The sequence below is a fragment of the Euleptes europaea genome, chromosome 11 (genome assembly GCF_029931775.1).
Source record: "Euleptes europaea isolate rEulEur1 chromosome 11, rEulEur1.hap1, whole genome shotgun sequence".
NCBI classification, from domain to species: domain Eukaryota; kingdom Metazoa; phylum Chordata; class Lepidosauria; order Squamata; family Sphaerodactylidae; genus Euleptes; species Euleptes europaea.
In genome coordinates, this window is record NC_079322.1 from 5,341,716 (window position 1) to 5,356,139 (window position 14,424).

Below are 14,424 nucleotides of genomic sequence, written 5' to 3' on the forward strand. Positions count from 1 at the left end.
AAGGCACCAGCTGCCGGGCCCGGCGGAGATGGAAAAATGCCATCTGGACCGCAGCTGTGACCTGGGCCTCCACAGAAAAGGAGGCATCAAGTCAGCATATAAAAACCAACTCTTCTTCTTATAACAGTTATGCATGCTACGATTCTACTTAAAACAAAGGGGGGGAAATCACCTCAGGTTTGCTGAAATCTGCCACAAGGCATGTTGGATTAATCAACTGCTTCCCCAGTCGTTCCTGTAAAAGAAAAATAGCTTTATTTGCATATAATTTTCTTTTAAAAGAGCGCTAACAGTGAAACCCCATCAGAATTACACCAATCAAATCCCACGAAGATCCGCTGATTTAGATGGAAGTTCTGATTCTACACACTCCAAATATTGCAGTCAACTGCCAGGGCAATCATCCGTCTTACCCTCCTGTGTGTGTGTTAAGTGCCATCAAGTCGCTTCCGACTCATAGTGACCCTATGAATGAAAGTCCTCCAAAATGTCCTATCTTTGACAGCCTTGCTCAGATCTTGCAAATTGAAGGCTGTGGCTTCCTTTATTGAGTCAATCCATCTCTTGTTGGGTCTTCCTCTTTTCCTGCTGCCCTCAACTTTTCCTAGCATGACTGTCTTTTCCAGTGACTCTTGTCGTCTCATGACGTGACTAAAATACGATAGCCTCAGTTTAGTCATTTTAGCTTCTAGGGTCAGTTACCCTCCTAGAGCCAGGTATTTTGCGGCTTCGATGAAATGGGGCTAGGACACCTTTTTACATATCAAGTCCAAACTGGTCTAGCCTGCAGACTTCACTGGAAACTAGAACTGTAAATGGATGCAAACATTAGTAACTGTAATCGTGAAGAAGGACACTTACGAAATGAAATGTTTTAGGCGTCTTTACTTGGACAGCTATGCCGCCGTGTAAGTAAGGTTCCATATCTGTAGTGTTTCCAATACTAAAAGAATAAGGTGATACCACTGAAAAACATAAACAAAGAGGAAATTTAAAATATCTGAAATGATGTAGCTAAATAAGCAAAATTATGGACAGACCAGATATGCACTTTTATTTTATACAATGTCTATTGCCCTATCAAAAATTGTTTTCTTCTTCACTTGAATGCTTTAAATATGTGAATATGCAATTTACTGGTCAAAGACCGTAACAATAATAAAAGTACAGTATACAATGTCTACAATTCTAGTTGACTTAGAAACATAGAGCTGGAAGCAACCTCAAGGGTCATCTAGTCTAACCCCCTACACAATGCAGAAAACTCTTTTATTGTTATTACGATCATTGACCAGAGAATACATATTCACATTTATTAAACATTCAAGTGAAGATGAAAGCAATTTTCGATAGGACAACACCAAAAGACTAATTCAAAAGACTAAAACAGTGCAGAAAACTCGCAACTACCTTCCCCCTACCCCCACTCCCCCAGGGACCCCTGCTCCATGCCCAGAAGAAGGCAAAAACCCTCCAGGATCCCTGGCCAATCTGGCCTGGAGGAAAATCCCTTCCTGGCCCCAAAGATCGGCATTACCCTGGGCTTGGAAGAAAGGGCCACAAGAACTGAGCACTGACTCATCCCTTCCTGCCCTCCCTCTCATGATCTGCCTAAGGTCACAGAATCAGCACTGCTGACAGATGGCCATCTAGCCTCTGCTTAAAAACCTCCAGGGAAGGAGGGCCCACCACCTCCCGAGGAAGCCTGTTCCACTGAGGAACTGCTCTAACTGTTAGAAAATTCTTCCTAGCATCTAGACAGAAACTCTTTTGATTTAAATTCAACCGGTTGGTTTTCGTCCGACCTTGTAAAGGCCTGGTGACCTTTTAAAGAATCAACAGGAATAGAGTCTCATTAGAGGGATGAGCATATTCTAGGCTTTAAAAGAAAAACCAAATTACCTGTAACGGTTGTTCTTCAAGTGGTTATCTGGCATTTGCACTGATGAGCATTGCACGTGGGCAGAGCAGCAGTTTAGAAACTTCTAGAGCTGGGGTGCCCAACATGGTCCCTGTGGGCATCATGGTGCCCGCTGACACCTTTCCTGGTGCCCACCAAGAGCTTCTAGAAAGTGGGCGGGGCAATGTGGGGCTTCTGCCCAGCAAGGCTTCTAATTGGCCAGTGGATATTTGATTGGCTGTGCAAATTTTTGGCAGCAGCTGCCGGCCCAGCACACTGTGTGACTGAAGGTCAACGGTGGCAGCCATTTTGTGGCTGGCTCCGCCTCTTGTGGTGGCCATTTTGTGGCTGCGCCCAAAACCTAAGGTGCCCTTAGGGTCAAAAAGGTTGGGGACTTGTTCTAGAGGAAGCTTCTTCACACAAAGACTTTCCGCTCAGAAACGCACGCTCAGTCTGCACTTGCTCCAAGGGGCAGCAGCCATGACCCCCTCTTAGTTCCCCACAAAGTGCAAGAGGAGCCCACAGCACACTGAAAGTACCAGTTGCAAGGATGTCAGGCAGGTTGTGTGAATGACAATGTCCACTTGAAGAACAACTATTACCGGTAAAGAACCTGTTTGTACTTCTTCTTTGTCTCTGCGCAGCAAACTGATGGGTATGGATTAGCAAGCTGAACTACCGGGAAGCAGGTACAAGTGCTTCAGTTGAAGGGAGGGAAGAAAAGAGGACTCTGTCTTCGCATGAACATCTAGGGTGTAACTGCTTGACAAATGTGGATGGCTGAACCATCCCTGACACCTTTCTAGCAAAGGAATGCCAAGGAGGTGCGGTGCTCTTTCCACCTCAGAAGTAGGAGCTGGAAAAAAATGGAGTGGTCCAGGTCCTGATTTAGATGGAACTGGGACATCACTTTCAGAAAGAAACAGAGACCTGGTCTGAAAATCATCTTTTCTTTCTGGAAATGCAGAAATGTGGGTCAGATCTGAGCACTGCCAGCTCAGTTGCCCTTCTAGCCGAGAAAAACACCACGAGGAAAGCCAAATGATAGTCCCAAGCAACCATTAGTTCACAAAGCTTGCCCCTTAGTTGCGTTAGGACAAGGTGAAGATCCCAACAGGAATTGGAAATTGGATTGGATATAGCTTTACACAGCCCCAGAAGAACTGTCTCAGCATAGGTGGAGAGAACAGTGAATGTCCTTGGCTGAGGGCCTGGGAAGCAGAGATTACTGCGAGATGAACCCCGAGAGAGGTGTCTGCTCATCCTAGAGACCGATGATGGAGAAGGTATTCCAGAATGGCAAGCAGTGGGCAGGTAGATGGATCCCATCCACACAAGAAACAAAGGTGGTGAATGGCTTTCCTTCAGAGGGCCATCTGGGGGAAGGATTCCACGCATTGAGTAGGATCTCCCTCGGCATCTCAGAGTAACTGATCAGCTGAGTCATCCAGGCCAGAAAGTAGAAACGGACCAGGTGGGGCACAGCGCCCCATTGCTGGGGCAGTAGAACCTTCATCAAGCACAGCAGGTGGGGCCAGTGTGGTGTTATCAGGATGCAGCTTGTGCAATGTCTTCCCCATGACTGGTAACAAGGGATGGGAGGGAACAGGCACCAGGATGTCCAAAGGAAGGCCCTGGCCCGCTCTGGAGCAAAAGAGTCCGCATTTCTTGCCGTGGGTGCTGGTGAAGAGATCTATGTGAGAATCACTCCCATTGCTGGAAGACAGGACGTAGCCCTCCACATCACAAAGCCAGGGCCAGAAGTTTCCAAGCTGCTGCTCTGCATAGGCGTGAAGCCCAGTGCGACACACAGAGACCATGAAGCAGCAAGGCTCAGATCTGTGACCCAAGTTATCCACATTCTTTAGTATGACAGGCTGAATCCTGCAACCTGTATACTGCATGCAAACAATGCCCACTGCGTGCTTCACAGCTTTATTCCGGGGAGGGTCTTTTGCAAGGCACTTTAACTCTGTCCTGAGACCTTGGAGAAAATCCTGCTTAACCCGCCCTCTGGCTTCAGTACTTGTACAAAAAACTCCCCCACAAACTTACAAGGCCATTTGTACACCAGAAGAACTAGAAAGCTGCTTTTGTAAATGGAAGTTTAGACTGGTGCTTTGCTGAATATGAAAATTCAGCAGGAACATCCTTGTCTATAACCCACAACTGTTGCACTTCCCATCTGATGTTAGTCAATTCCCCTCATTACACAGTCTTATTAGTATATTCCAACTGAACTATTTTCAAGTCTTCAGAAACAGTGATGGGGCAATACAATAAGCCTTGCAAAACACAAGCGGATGACATGAAAGGAAAATGCATCTCTTAATTTGTAAAGCAGTTATTCTACACAAGCACACAAAAAAACCTTACACGAAACATGGCTTACCAGTTATCTGATGCATAGATCCATTTAAACACGACATGCCATTAATTTCTCGAAAAGTTACATACTGTCCAGTTTCAAGTTTATGCGGATTATTATCCAAGCAAGTGACGATACCAGGATTGGACTGAAATTGTAATCCAGCAAAAATTAGGAAGGGTGGAAGGAGAATTATACAATACTAATCATTCCCACACAACAGCAACACTAATTTTCAAGCCAATGCAAAAGTAGATGCCATAAATTCCATCTATCCACACATCATTCCAGCTTTCCCAGAGATTAGACAACACAAGGCATACAGTGCAACCCAGTCAAATTTGACAGGCTATCACAGAATATCAGTTCTGTTTGTAACGATTTCTCTGAACACTCTGAACTTCTCTGAAAAGTGCAGCGAAAGGACATTTCCTGTCAAGAACTGGCATGTTTGTCTCAGTGGGGAAAACAGCCACTCTGTGGGGCAGGTTTACATTGGTAAAACATCCTGGGGGAAAGGCTTCAACCCACTCCTGGTCCCAGTCCAAACTGGTGTCTCACATATTGACTACTTAAAGTGGGGTGGGGGGAGAGAGAACCACATTTGGGAGCTCAAACACAAACCTCCCAACTTCTCATCTGGTTTGACTCTAAAGTGAGACCACATATGGAAACATAGAGGCCCATCAAATGTAAAACTAAAATCATCAAGTCTTTTTCTTCACCTGTGTTATGTTTGAAATGAATATTTCTTTTGGTTCCTCTCCTGTGGTGTCCAGGACTTCAAATTCTTCTCCGAAGTCACAAAACAGGCGTGCCCATATGCCATAGACGTCAGCACTTATGAACTGTCAAAAAGGCAAAAAATAGCAATGATCAAGATCTCACAAGATCTTTATATAGAGACATGTTTCCAGTTGAAGTCAAAAGGGGAAAAAATGTTCCAGCAACATCCTTTCCGGGCCCACTACAGTGTGGCTATGAGCTGCAATCCAGAGCTGCACAGTTGTGCTCCCTCGGGCAAAGGGGACAGGCGGCAAATTCATAGTTCTAAACAGCGAACAGCTAGTTCAAAATGCAAAGACAGTCACGTCCCACCGTTTGTATCGCCTCCTAAAATGTTTCCATGCCAAAAGTTTCTAATATTTTAAGGCCATAAACAATCAAGTGAGCATCAGAAACTTTGCCATCAAAAAGTACTTGCTGATTTCGTTAATTTTAGTGCACATTCCTTTTAACTGAAATGAAAGCTTGTATTTAAACTAATAAAACCAGAGCACTGTGATTAACAAACAAACATGGATCTTTTCAGGGGGCCCTCAGTTAGACTACTCGTACTCATGGAGAACCACGTCTCTCCCCGCCACTATCAAACCTCAGCCAGCTTTCGTGCACCCGGAGGGAGGGGAAGGGCTTCCGCTTTCCTCCTGGCCTTCCCGCTCTTTCCTCTGCATGAGGCACAGCAGGTCAGGTGAGAGAGTGAGACGTAAGAACATAAGAAAAGCCCTGCTGGATCAGATCCAGGCCCAGCAAATCCAGCAGTCTGTTCACAGAGTGGCCAACCAGGTGCCTCCAGGAAGCCCACAAGCAAGACGGCTGCAGCAGCATTGCCTTGCCTGTGTTCCACAGCACCTAATGTAATAGGCATGCTCCTTTAATACTAGAGAGAAGGGGTATGCATCATGACTAGTATCCATTTTGATTAGTAGCCATGGAGAGCCCTCTCCTCCCTAAACATGTCCACTCCCCTCTTCAAGCCTTCCAAGTTGGCAGCCATCACCACATCCTGGAACAGGGAGTTCCACCATTTAACTCTGTGTTGTGTGAAGAAATACTTCCTTTTACCAGTTTTGAATCTCTCACCCTACAGCTTCTGCAGATGACCCCGCGTTCCCTGTTCAGAGCAGAGTCTGTTTCCCTCTTGGCCTTCCCACTCTTTCCTCAGCATGAGGCACAGCAGGTCAGGCAAGAGAGTGAGGTGGTCGTGGAGAAAGGGGAGTAACCCCACCACCCACCACCCAACTGTGGCCCACTTGCTTTTTTCCCCGGGGGCTGCCGTGGTGGGGTGACAGTGGTGGTTTTACTCCCTGTGGCCAGCTCGACCCCCTCGCAATAGACACCTGGGTGCTGGGAGGAGAGGGCAGAGGCCGCAGTGAATGGTGGCGAGGAGGAGCCCATGACTCCCGTCTGCGGCACAAGACCTGCCGCTCAGAGAGGCTTGTGGCTTACCTGTCCTCCAGTCCCCCTCTGCTGCTGATGGCTGTTTCAAGGTGCGAGTCACCTGGCTACAACCCCTGCTGGGCCATGGCCTTGGCCCCCTTGGAACATGGGCCGGATGCCACACGGGGGAACACTGCCAGAAGAGCCACAGGTGGAATCTCAAAGAGTTCCTGAGCCACTGAGAGAGTATTAGTTTGCTAGTTGGCCACCTCAAAGACTTGTGAGGGGAGGACTCATTTCCCCCATATCACCTTCCCCACACTATTTCTTCTTTTTTTCCTCCTGGCAACCCCTAGATCCTCACCTTTCTCTGCTTCCTTCTTTCCCACCCATATACTAACCTAACTTTCATTTGCCCCCCCTCATCTTCAGCTATATTTATTATTTATTTACTTCATTTAAGAAGAAGAGTTGGTTTTTATATGCCAACTTCCTCTTCCACTTAAGGGAGAATCAAACTAGCTTACAATCACCTTCCCCACAATAGTTACCCTGTGAGGTAGGTGGGGCTGAGAGAGCTGTGACTAGCCCAAGGTCACCCAGCTGGCTTCATGTGGAGAAGTGGGGAAACAAATCCAGCTCACCAGATTAGCCTCCACCGCTCATGTGGAGGTGTGGGGAATCAAACCCAGTTCTCCACATCAGAGTCCATCCCACCTTTCTCCATAATGGGGACCCAAAGCAGCTTACATAATTTCCTTCTCCATTTTATCCTTAGAAAAAAAATATGTAAGCAAGGGCAGATTGGGACTGAAAACCCCTGAAAGGGGGTCCTTCACCAACCCACCCTGGACTCTTTGTCCCAAAGGAGAAGGGAGAGAGGAAGAGACCACCTATCTGACCCTGACCCACCCTCCCAAAGTGGAGAGGAAGAGAGGGAGGGGGAAAGAAGCAGACGGTCTAATGAATTGGCTGGGTGCTGCTTTCCTCACCTTGCATCTAAACTTAGAAATGGAGGAGCAGATGTGGCACTCCAAGATATCCAGTTGGGAAAACAGAGGAGGAACTGGAGTTAAAATAGAACCCATCAACAGGAGTATAAACAAAGAGAAGCTTGTATCAGCTGGATTTCTCCTCGCCACACAGTCAGCCTTAACCAGAAACAATACAAAATTCTGCAACCGCTAATGACCAGAAGTAACCCTGAGATTAGCATTCCTATTGTAAGCAACAGCAGCAGCTTGCATCTGCCTCCAGCACTAACAGACCACAGTATTAAAGATTACTGGTAAATCTATGTACTGGGTTCAGCTTTATAACAGCATATCTTTTCAGTAGTGTATCGCTATCACACATAGTTATTAACAGTGGACAAAATCAATCACGTATCATTGAAGCAATATGTAATATAACCTTCAAAATATCGCCATCTCAAATTTATTTTTCTAATCTGAAATCTCATTTCCATGGACTTCAGAAAACTTAAGGTTGCAAACAATTAAAGTGTGTTGCTTGTTCACACTATAGAGTAATTACAATTTTAGATTTGAAAACACGTTTTGAATAGAACATCATACACATTGAAAGGAACATTTCATGATGTTTTAAAATCTTTGCCAAATTTTCCTATTGGAAAATTGTTTTAAAAGCCATTGGGAAGAAAATGGAAAAATGGATTCCCTCCCCTCATTTTTCTGAGTGATCTTCCCCCCCCTTCCAGGCTTTTTATCTGTAGATTTGGGGTGTGGGGGGGGGAGGCATTAAAAGGCACAATATGGATTATGAAAAATTCTCAGAGACAAGCATGGGGAGAAATATCCAATAATTGCATTTCTTGAATTTAGTATTACCTTAATAGGTGGATGCTGTGCATGGCAAAAGTCATTAATCTTCTTCTGCAGAGACAGCTTCATCTCGGTTACTATGACACACTTTCAAAAGAAAAGTTCCCAAAATAAGTTCTAGGTTACCAAAGATTTACCCACACCTAACAAACAACAATTTACACTGCCCTGTGGTTCAAGTCTCACAACACAAGCAGATCGTTTCATAAAGTTTGCAGTGTGTATTAGCCAAACATTTCTGTTCCCTTTATTGAGTATGAAATAAGTTTGAAAAGTATTACTGACTCCAATTCAGTAGGCAATGCTTCTCCCATTTCCTTACATATAATCACCCTCCTTCAGTTCTCACGTGCCGGGGAAGACCTCCTTTGGGGTCAAAGTAAGCCTCCGGTACACTTGCCATTAAATAGACAAGCAGGCAGAAGCCTAGCTCCATATTTAAAAGATCATCTGGAACACTAGGGACGAATTGTGAGACTACACCACTGGTCGGCAAACAGCAGCTCCCGAGCTGCATGCGGCTCTTTGGCTCATTGAGTGCGGCTGCCCGCCTCCCCACCCCCCCATCCGTTGGCTGATGCGGCTCCTCCGCATCCCCGCGCCCAGCCAGGCTCCCGCCGGGCTCCAGCGCGCCCCAGGTGGGAGGAGCCAGCAGGCGAGCGGGAGGCGGCGCCCCCCTCCACCAGCCTCCCTCCTCTCTCTCTCTCTCTCTCTCCCCGGCGGGGAGGGATCAGAGGCGACAGGGAGAGGCGGTGGCCGGCCGCCCAGGCTGCTGCTGCAAGGGGGGGGAGGCAGGCTCCGACTCACGCTGGGCCGTCTCAAGGCTGGCGGGGCTCCGCCTGCCCAGCTGTTAGGCGGGGTGCGCTGGGCTGTTTCCCTGCCCCGCCTCCTGCTTCCCCGGCTGCCCGCGCCTCTTTCCCGGCCGACTGTTCCGCTGGGAGCCTGCTCCCCTCGTTGTCTGCGAGGGGTGGAAGAGTCGGCGTAGTCGTCGGCTTGTCGTCCCGCGTCGGACGTTAAGTCTGCCAACTCGGGACAAAATCCTCATCCCTGACTGAGTGTGGGTGGTCGTTTGGCTGACGGGGGGGGGGGGAGATAGCGGAGCCGGCTTCTTGGGAGGGGCCGGGGGTTGGCGCAGACAGGCGAGACCTTCACCCTGCCAGTGAATGGGAGGTTTTGCCTTGGATTTGCCACTCTGATGCACATTTTCCCCATCCAGATTCTCAAAACTCTGCATGGGGGGTTATTGGCCATTTATGAATGGGAGGTTTTGCCTTGGATTTGCCACTCAGATGCACAACTCAATAATAAGCCCCCTTGCAGAGTTTTGAGAATGCAGATGGGGAAAATGTACAGTTTTTGTCAGTAGTTGTCATGATTTAATGTTATGGATACCTTACTTACTTTTTCCCCTCCTCAGAGGCCATGTCTACCCACTGGCTTTCTTGGAGGTAGACCTGGACTCAGAGGAGGGGGAAAAGTCCCCCTTCAGAGGCCAGGTCTACCAATTGGCTTCTATGGGCCTCCGGAGGCCAGGTCTACTGCCAAGAAAGCCAATGGGTAGACTTGGCCTCCTAATGGGACTCAGCTGGAGGCCAGGTCTACCAATAGGCTTTTATGGCGGTAGACCAGGCCTCCAGACGAAGACTCCGGGCGGGGAGGGGGAAATGGCAGAGACTTACAATTTAATTTTTATCAATAAATAAGATCACTATTAAGTATGATATCAAGTTTTATTCAGTGTACCTATAGTTTAATTAAGACGTAAAACTTTAATTAAAGTTTATTAAGTTAATAAACAGTGTACCTACCTATATAGTTTAAGTTTAAGAAATTTGGCTCTCAAAGGAAATGTCAATCGTTGTACTGTTGATATTTGGCTCTTTTGACTAATGAGTTTGCTGACCCCTGTACTAGATGGATGATACCCCACTATCTAGATTTGCTTTCAATCTATTTCTCAGTCCTGCTTTATTTGCCCAAACTGGCCCTTGGCGTCAATGACCAGGTCAACGAGGACAAACAAACTGAAATTTTACACAGATCTGCTGATTTGGAAGCCTTCTGATCCAGACATCAGTGTACAGCCTATGTTGGACTCAAGTTCACAGTCTGAGGAAAGATGCTCTTGGTAGATCCCTTCTTGCGCCTGGATGCTCAAGTGCAGACTGTGGCCATGACTGCATTTTATCAGCTTAGACTCCGTCTCCAGCTGCACCGCTTCGAGAGATGAAAGCTTTCATCCTCTTTAATGTATGCCTTTAGTGACATGCAGATTAGACTATAATAATGAACAGTATAATGGGAATTTGGAAACTACAATTTGTGTAGAACGTGGATTCCAGAATGTTGGTTGGGACATATAACAACTTCAGTGGCTCCTAGTGGGTTTCCAGGTCCATTTTAAAGTGCTCGCTTTAACTTTTAAGTTCAGATCTGAAGATCTGTACGCCCCCATATACACTGACTCCTCTATTAAAATGTTCCTGGGAGGCCCCATTCAATGTGACCTTAGCTGTCTGAAATACGGTGACTGGTTAACCAGGACTGAACATTCTCTACAACAGCACAACACTCGTGGAACTCTGGTCCTTTAGAAAATCCACCAAGCACCTTCCCAGCCAGATTTTAAGCACCGGTCCAGGGTGGATCCCTTTTAAAGAGTTTTTAGGATGATGAAGAAAAAGAGTTGGTTTATATATCCCGCTTTTCTCTACCGTAAGGAGTCTCAAAGTGTCTTACAATCACCTTCCCTCACCCCCAACAGGCACCTTATGAGGTAGGTGGGGCTCAGAGAGTTCCAAGAGAATGGGGACTAGCCCAAGGTCACCTTCAGGTGGAGGAGTGGGGAATCGAACCCAGTTCTCCACATTAGAGTCCTGCCGCTCTTAACCACTACACCACGCTTGCTCTCAAGTCAGGGATCCCGACTTAGCCTAAGGGCAAAATTCAAAGCAATGGTGGTGGCGGAAAAGTGCTATCAAGTCGCAGCTGACCAGGGCAAGAGGCGTTCAGAGGTGGTTTGCCCTTGCCTGCCTCTGCATAGTGACCCTGGGCTTCCTTGGAGGTCTCCCATCCAAGTACTAACCAGGGCTGATACTGCTTAGGTTCCAAGATCTGATGACATCAGGATAGCCCAGGCCATGCAGGTCACAGCAAAAAAAAATTCAAAGTAGGTAGGAACAAATGGGAGAAAGTGCTATCTGAGGCAGGAAAGACTGTGGCCAAAAACAGAGCGAAAACTATAGCTGCATATGCCTGTACACACATTATCTGTACAGTCGGGTGGCAGGTCACCACCAGCAGCATCCTCACAACCAGTTGCCGAATTCCCTCACGACTCTGGAATTCTCCAGACATGGTGGAAGAGCACAAGAGAGAGAGGGATCCTTCGCTTCAGGCTAGCCCTGCCCAAAAGTACATACCTCAAGGTATCTGAAAGCGGACACAAATCCCTCTCGCTGCAGCAAAGTATGCTACCAAGCGAGCAACCCCACTCCTCCTCCAGGCCCTCAGAAAGTTCACAATCGCTCACTCAATTTGCACTGGGATTTGAAAGCCCTCAGGAGAGATGTTCCTGCAGCTTCCAACTGTCCGCAGAACCTGAACCACAATGAGAGGCTGCTCGCACCCCGAGTCCACTATACCTTCCACAAAAGTAATGGTGGACCGCCAAGTTCAGCAAAACACGTGGCCCCTCCTCAACAGACGCGCCACCACAGATTCCACAAAGGCTCCCAATGTACCTGGTACTGTCTGAGGAAAGACAGATCCGTCATTTCATTTAGTGGGACCGTCGATGACATCACCTGGACGTACGGGTTCAGCTCTGCAACGTGAGGAAGCACCGCCTCCGCTCTGAAATACAGTTCCCAGTCGGATTATCATTCCGCCCAATACGTAAGTTCAACCGTGCAAACAAATGCAAAAAACTTCATATTTCACCTGCTGGCTTAAGATAATCAAAGATAAGTGGGGGGGGGAGGGAATCTGCATCCTCCCGGATTACATAAGCATCCCTTCCTGGAGAGGATTAAACATCTGATGTGCTAAGCATAACTAGCATGAATTGGCAGGGTTGTCCGCCAGATCCTTTTGCTTGGAGCCCAGGACCCGGTCTTTGAAAGCTCTGCAAGCTTAAGCCCACATCATCCCCTCCCAGACCCACTCACTCGTCAGCCGAGTCCAAGGTGAATGGAGCCTTGTTTACTCACTGAGTAGTTGCCTTCCGCTCTGAGGAAGAAGGGCATCTTGCGGCTCGGGGTTATTCACGCCCACTGCTCAGAGAGGCAGGACTAAACTAACTTCCTGTCTCCTAGGGCGGGAATAGCCCCAGCTTCCAGTTTTCCACTAGCTAGGTACTTGAGACAGGAAAAAAATAGATATACACTCATAACGTGAGAAAGAACCTCATATAACATGTAAACAACCCGAAGGTGAACCTTCCAAGAAATATATGTAACAGTATGAACATAGTAGTCAGAAGATAGTAAGAGAAAAACCTTGTATTTCGTTTTTTATACTAAACTTGCTGAGAACTGGATTAGAATTAGATTAATATCCCACTATATGTATCACCCTGGTACTTTTGTTTTCTTATTTGGGTGGGCCAAGATGCCCTTCTTCCTTAGAGCAGAAGGAACCTACTCGGTTAGTAAACAAGGCTCTATTCCCGCTCTGAGGGTAAGGGCATCTTGCAGCTCGGGATGTCCAAGAGCTATGATATGGGTGGGAATTTTTAAACTGTAGTAACGTGCTGCAAGACCCTTCTACCAAAAGACGCGTCGGCAGCGGAGAGGGTGTTAATTTGGTAATGCCTCACGAAGGTTGAGATCGTGGACCAGATGGCCGCTTTGCATATTTCATCTACGGAGGCTTGGTTATTGTAAGCTGCCGTGGTTGCGGCACTTCTAACGGAATGGGCAGTTATGCCCGCCAGGATTGGTAATTTTGAAGCTTTGTAAGCTTCGGTGATACACTGTTTGACTGATCGACTTATGGACAGTCTGGACATCTTGAGTCCCTGATTGAGGGCTGAAATTGACACGAACAGGGCCTCCGACTTTCTGATTGGTTCAGTACGATTGATGTAGGTACCGATAGCCCTACGCACATCGAGGGAATGCCACTCTTTTTGCTTTGGGGTAATTGGATTGGCGGAGAAGGATGGAAGATGAATCTCTTTCTTACGATGAAAAGGTGAGTTCACCTTAGGGATAAAGACGGGGTCCGGGCATAGCACCACCTTTTCCTTATGGAAAATACACAAATCTTTTCGGACGGACCATGCCCCAATCTCAGATATCCTCCTGGGCTATGTGATGGCAGCGAGGAAAATAACTTTCATGGTTAAGAAACGAAGAGACACCTCGCGTAGGGGCTCAAAAGGTGGTCTGGTTAAAGCTGACAATACTACGTTAAGTCTCCAGGTTGGGAACCTATGTACAGGCGGTGGATTTGACTGTGTGACTCCCTTGAGGAAGGCCTTAACTTGTGGGTGCCCCGATAATGAGAATCCATCTAGTGAAGAGATCACTGTGGATATAGCCGCCACCTGTTTTCACAAGGTGGTTGGTCTAAGTTTTTGTTTGGCCCCATCCTGGAGGAATGCTAGGAGATTCGGAAGGTCAATAGCTAGCGGATTCAGGGTTTTTCTGCGGCACCAATGGGCGAAGGCCTTCCAGGTGTAATAATAGATTCTCCTAGTGGATGGTTTTCTGGCCTCGAGAATGGTAGATATTACCTCCTCGCTCAGGCCAAGCGACTTTAATTGCTGCCTCTCAATGCCCATGCAGTTAAACTGAACCAACTGGGATTGGGATGATGGATCGGTCCCTGCTGCAGCATATCCGGAAGAATTGGAAGGCGCCAGCGTCTCTGAGTTGACATGGCTGTGAGGGCCGTGTACGAGGGTCTCCTCAGCCAGTCCGGAGCGATCAAGATAACATCCACTCCTTCCGATCGTATCTTCCTGAGTACCCTCAGTAGTACTGGGAGGGGAGGAAAAGAAAATAGCTTCCCTGGGGGCCAGGGAGAGAGAACAACATTGGTCTGTTCTGCCATCGGATGGAAGAACCTGGAGAAGAAACAGGGCAGTTTGTGGTTCTGGTAAGAAGCAAACAGGTCTACCAGGAAGGAGCCGAACCTTTTCTCCA

The 14,424-nt window shown here is 47.4% G+C and overlaps 1 protein-coding gene across 1 annotated transcript in view; it reads right to left on the reverse strand.

Annotated features, from left to right (window-relative positions):
* UBA6 (ubiquitin like modifier activating enzyme 6) overlaps nt 1–14,424 on the reverse strand; it is a 62,303-nt gene that overhangs the window by 35,259 nt on the left and 12,620 nt on the right. The window contains exons 5-10 of the mRNA XM_056857197.1: nt 12,016–12,127; nt 8,279–8,359; nt 4,994–5,116; nt 4,293–4,416; nt 862–965; nt 173–235 (exon numbers count right to left, since the gene is read on the reverse strand). Of these exons, the coding sequence (XP_056713175.1) occupies nt 173–235; nt 862–965; nt 4,293–4,416; nt 4,994–5,116; nt 8,279–8,359; nt 12,016–12,127 (607 nt within the window). The remainder of the gene's footprint in view (nt 1–172; nt 236–861; nt 966–4,292; nt 4,417–4,993; nt 5,117–8,278; nt 8,360–12,015; nt 12,128–14,424) is intronic.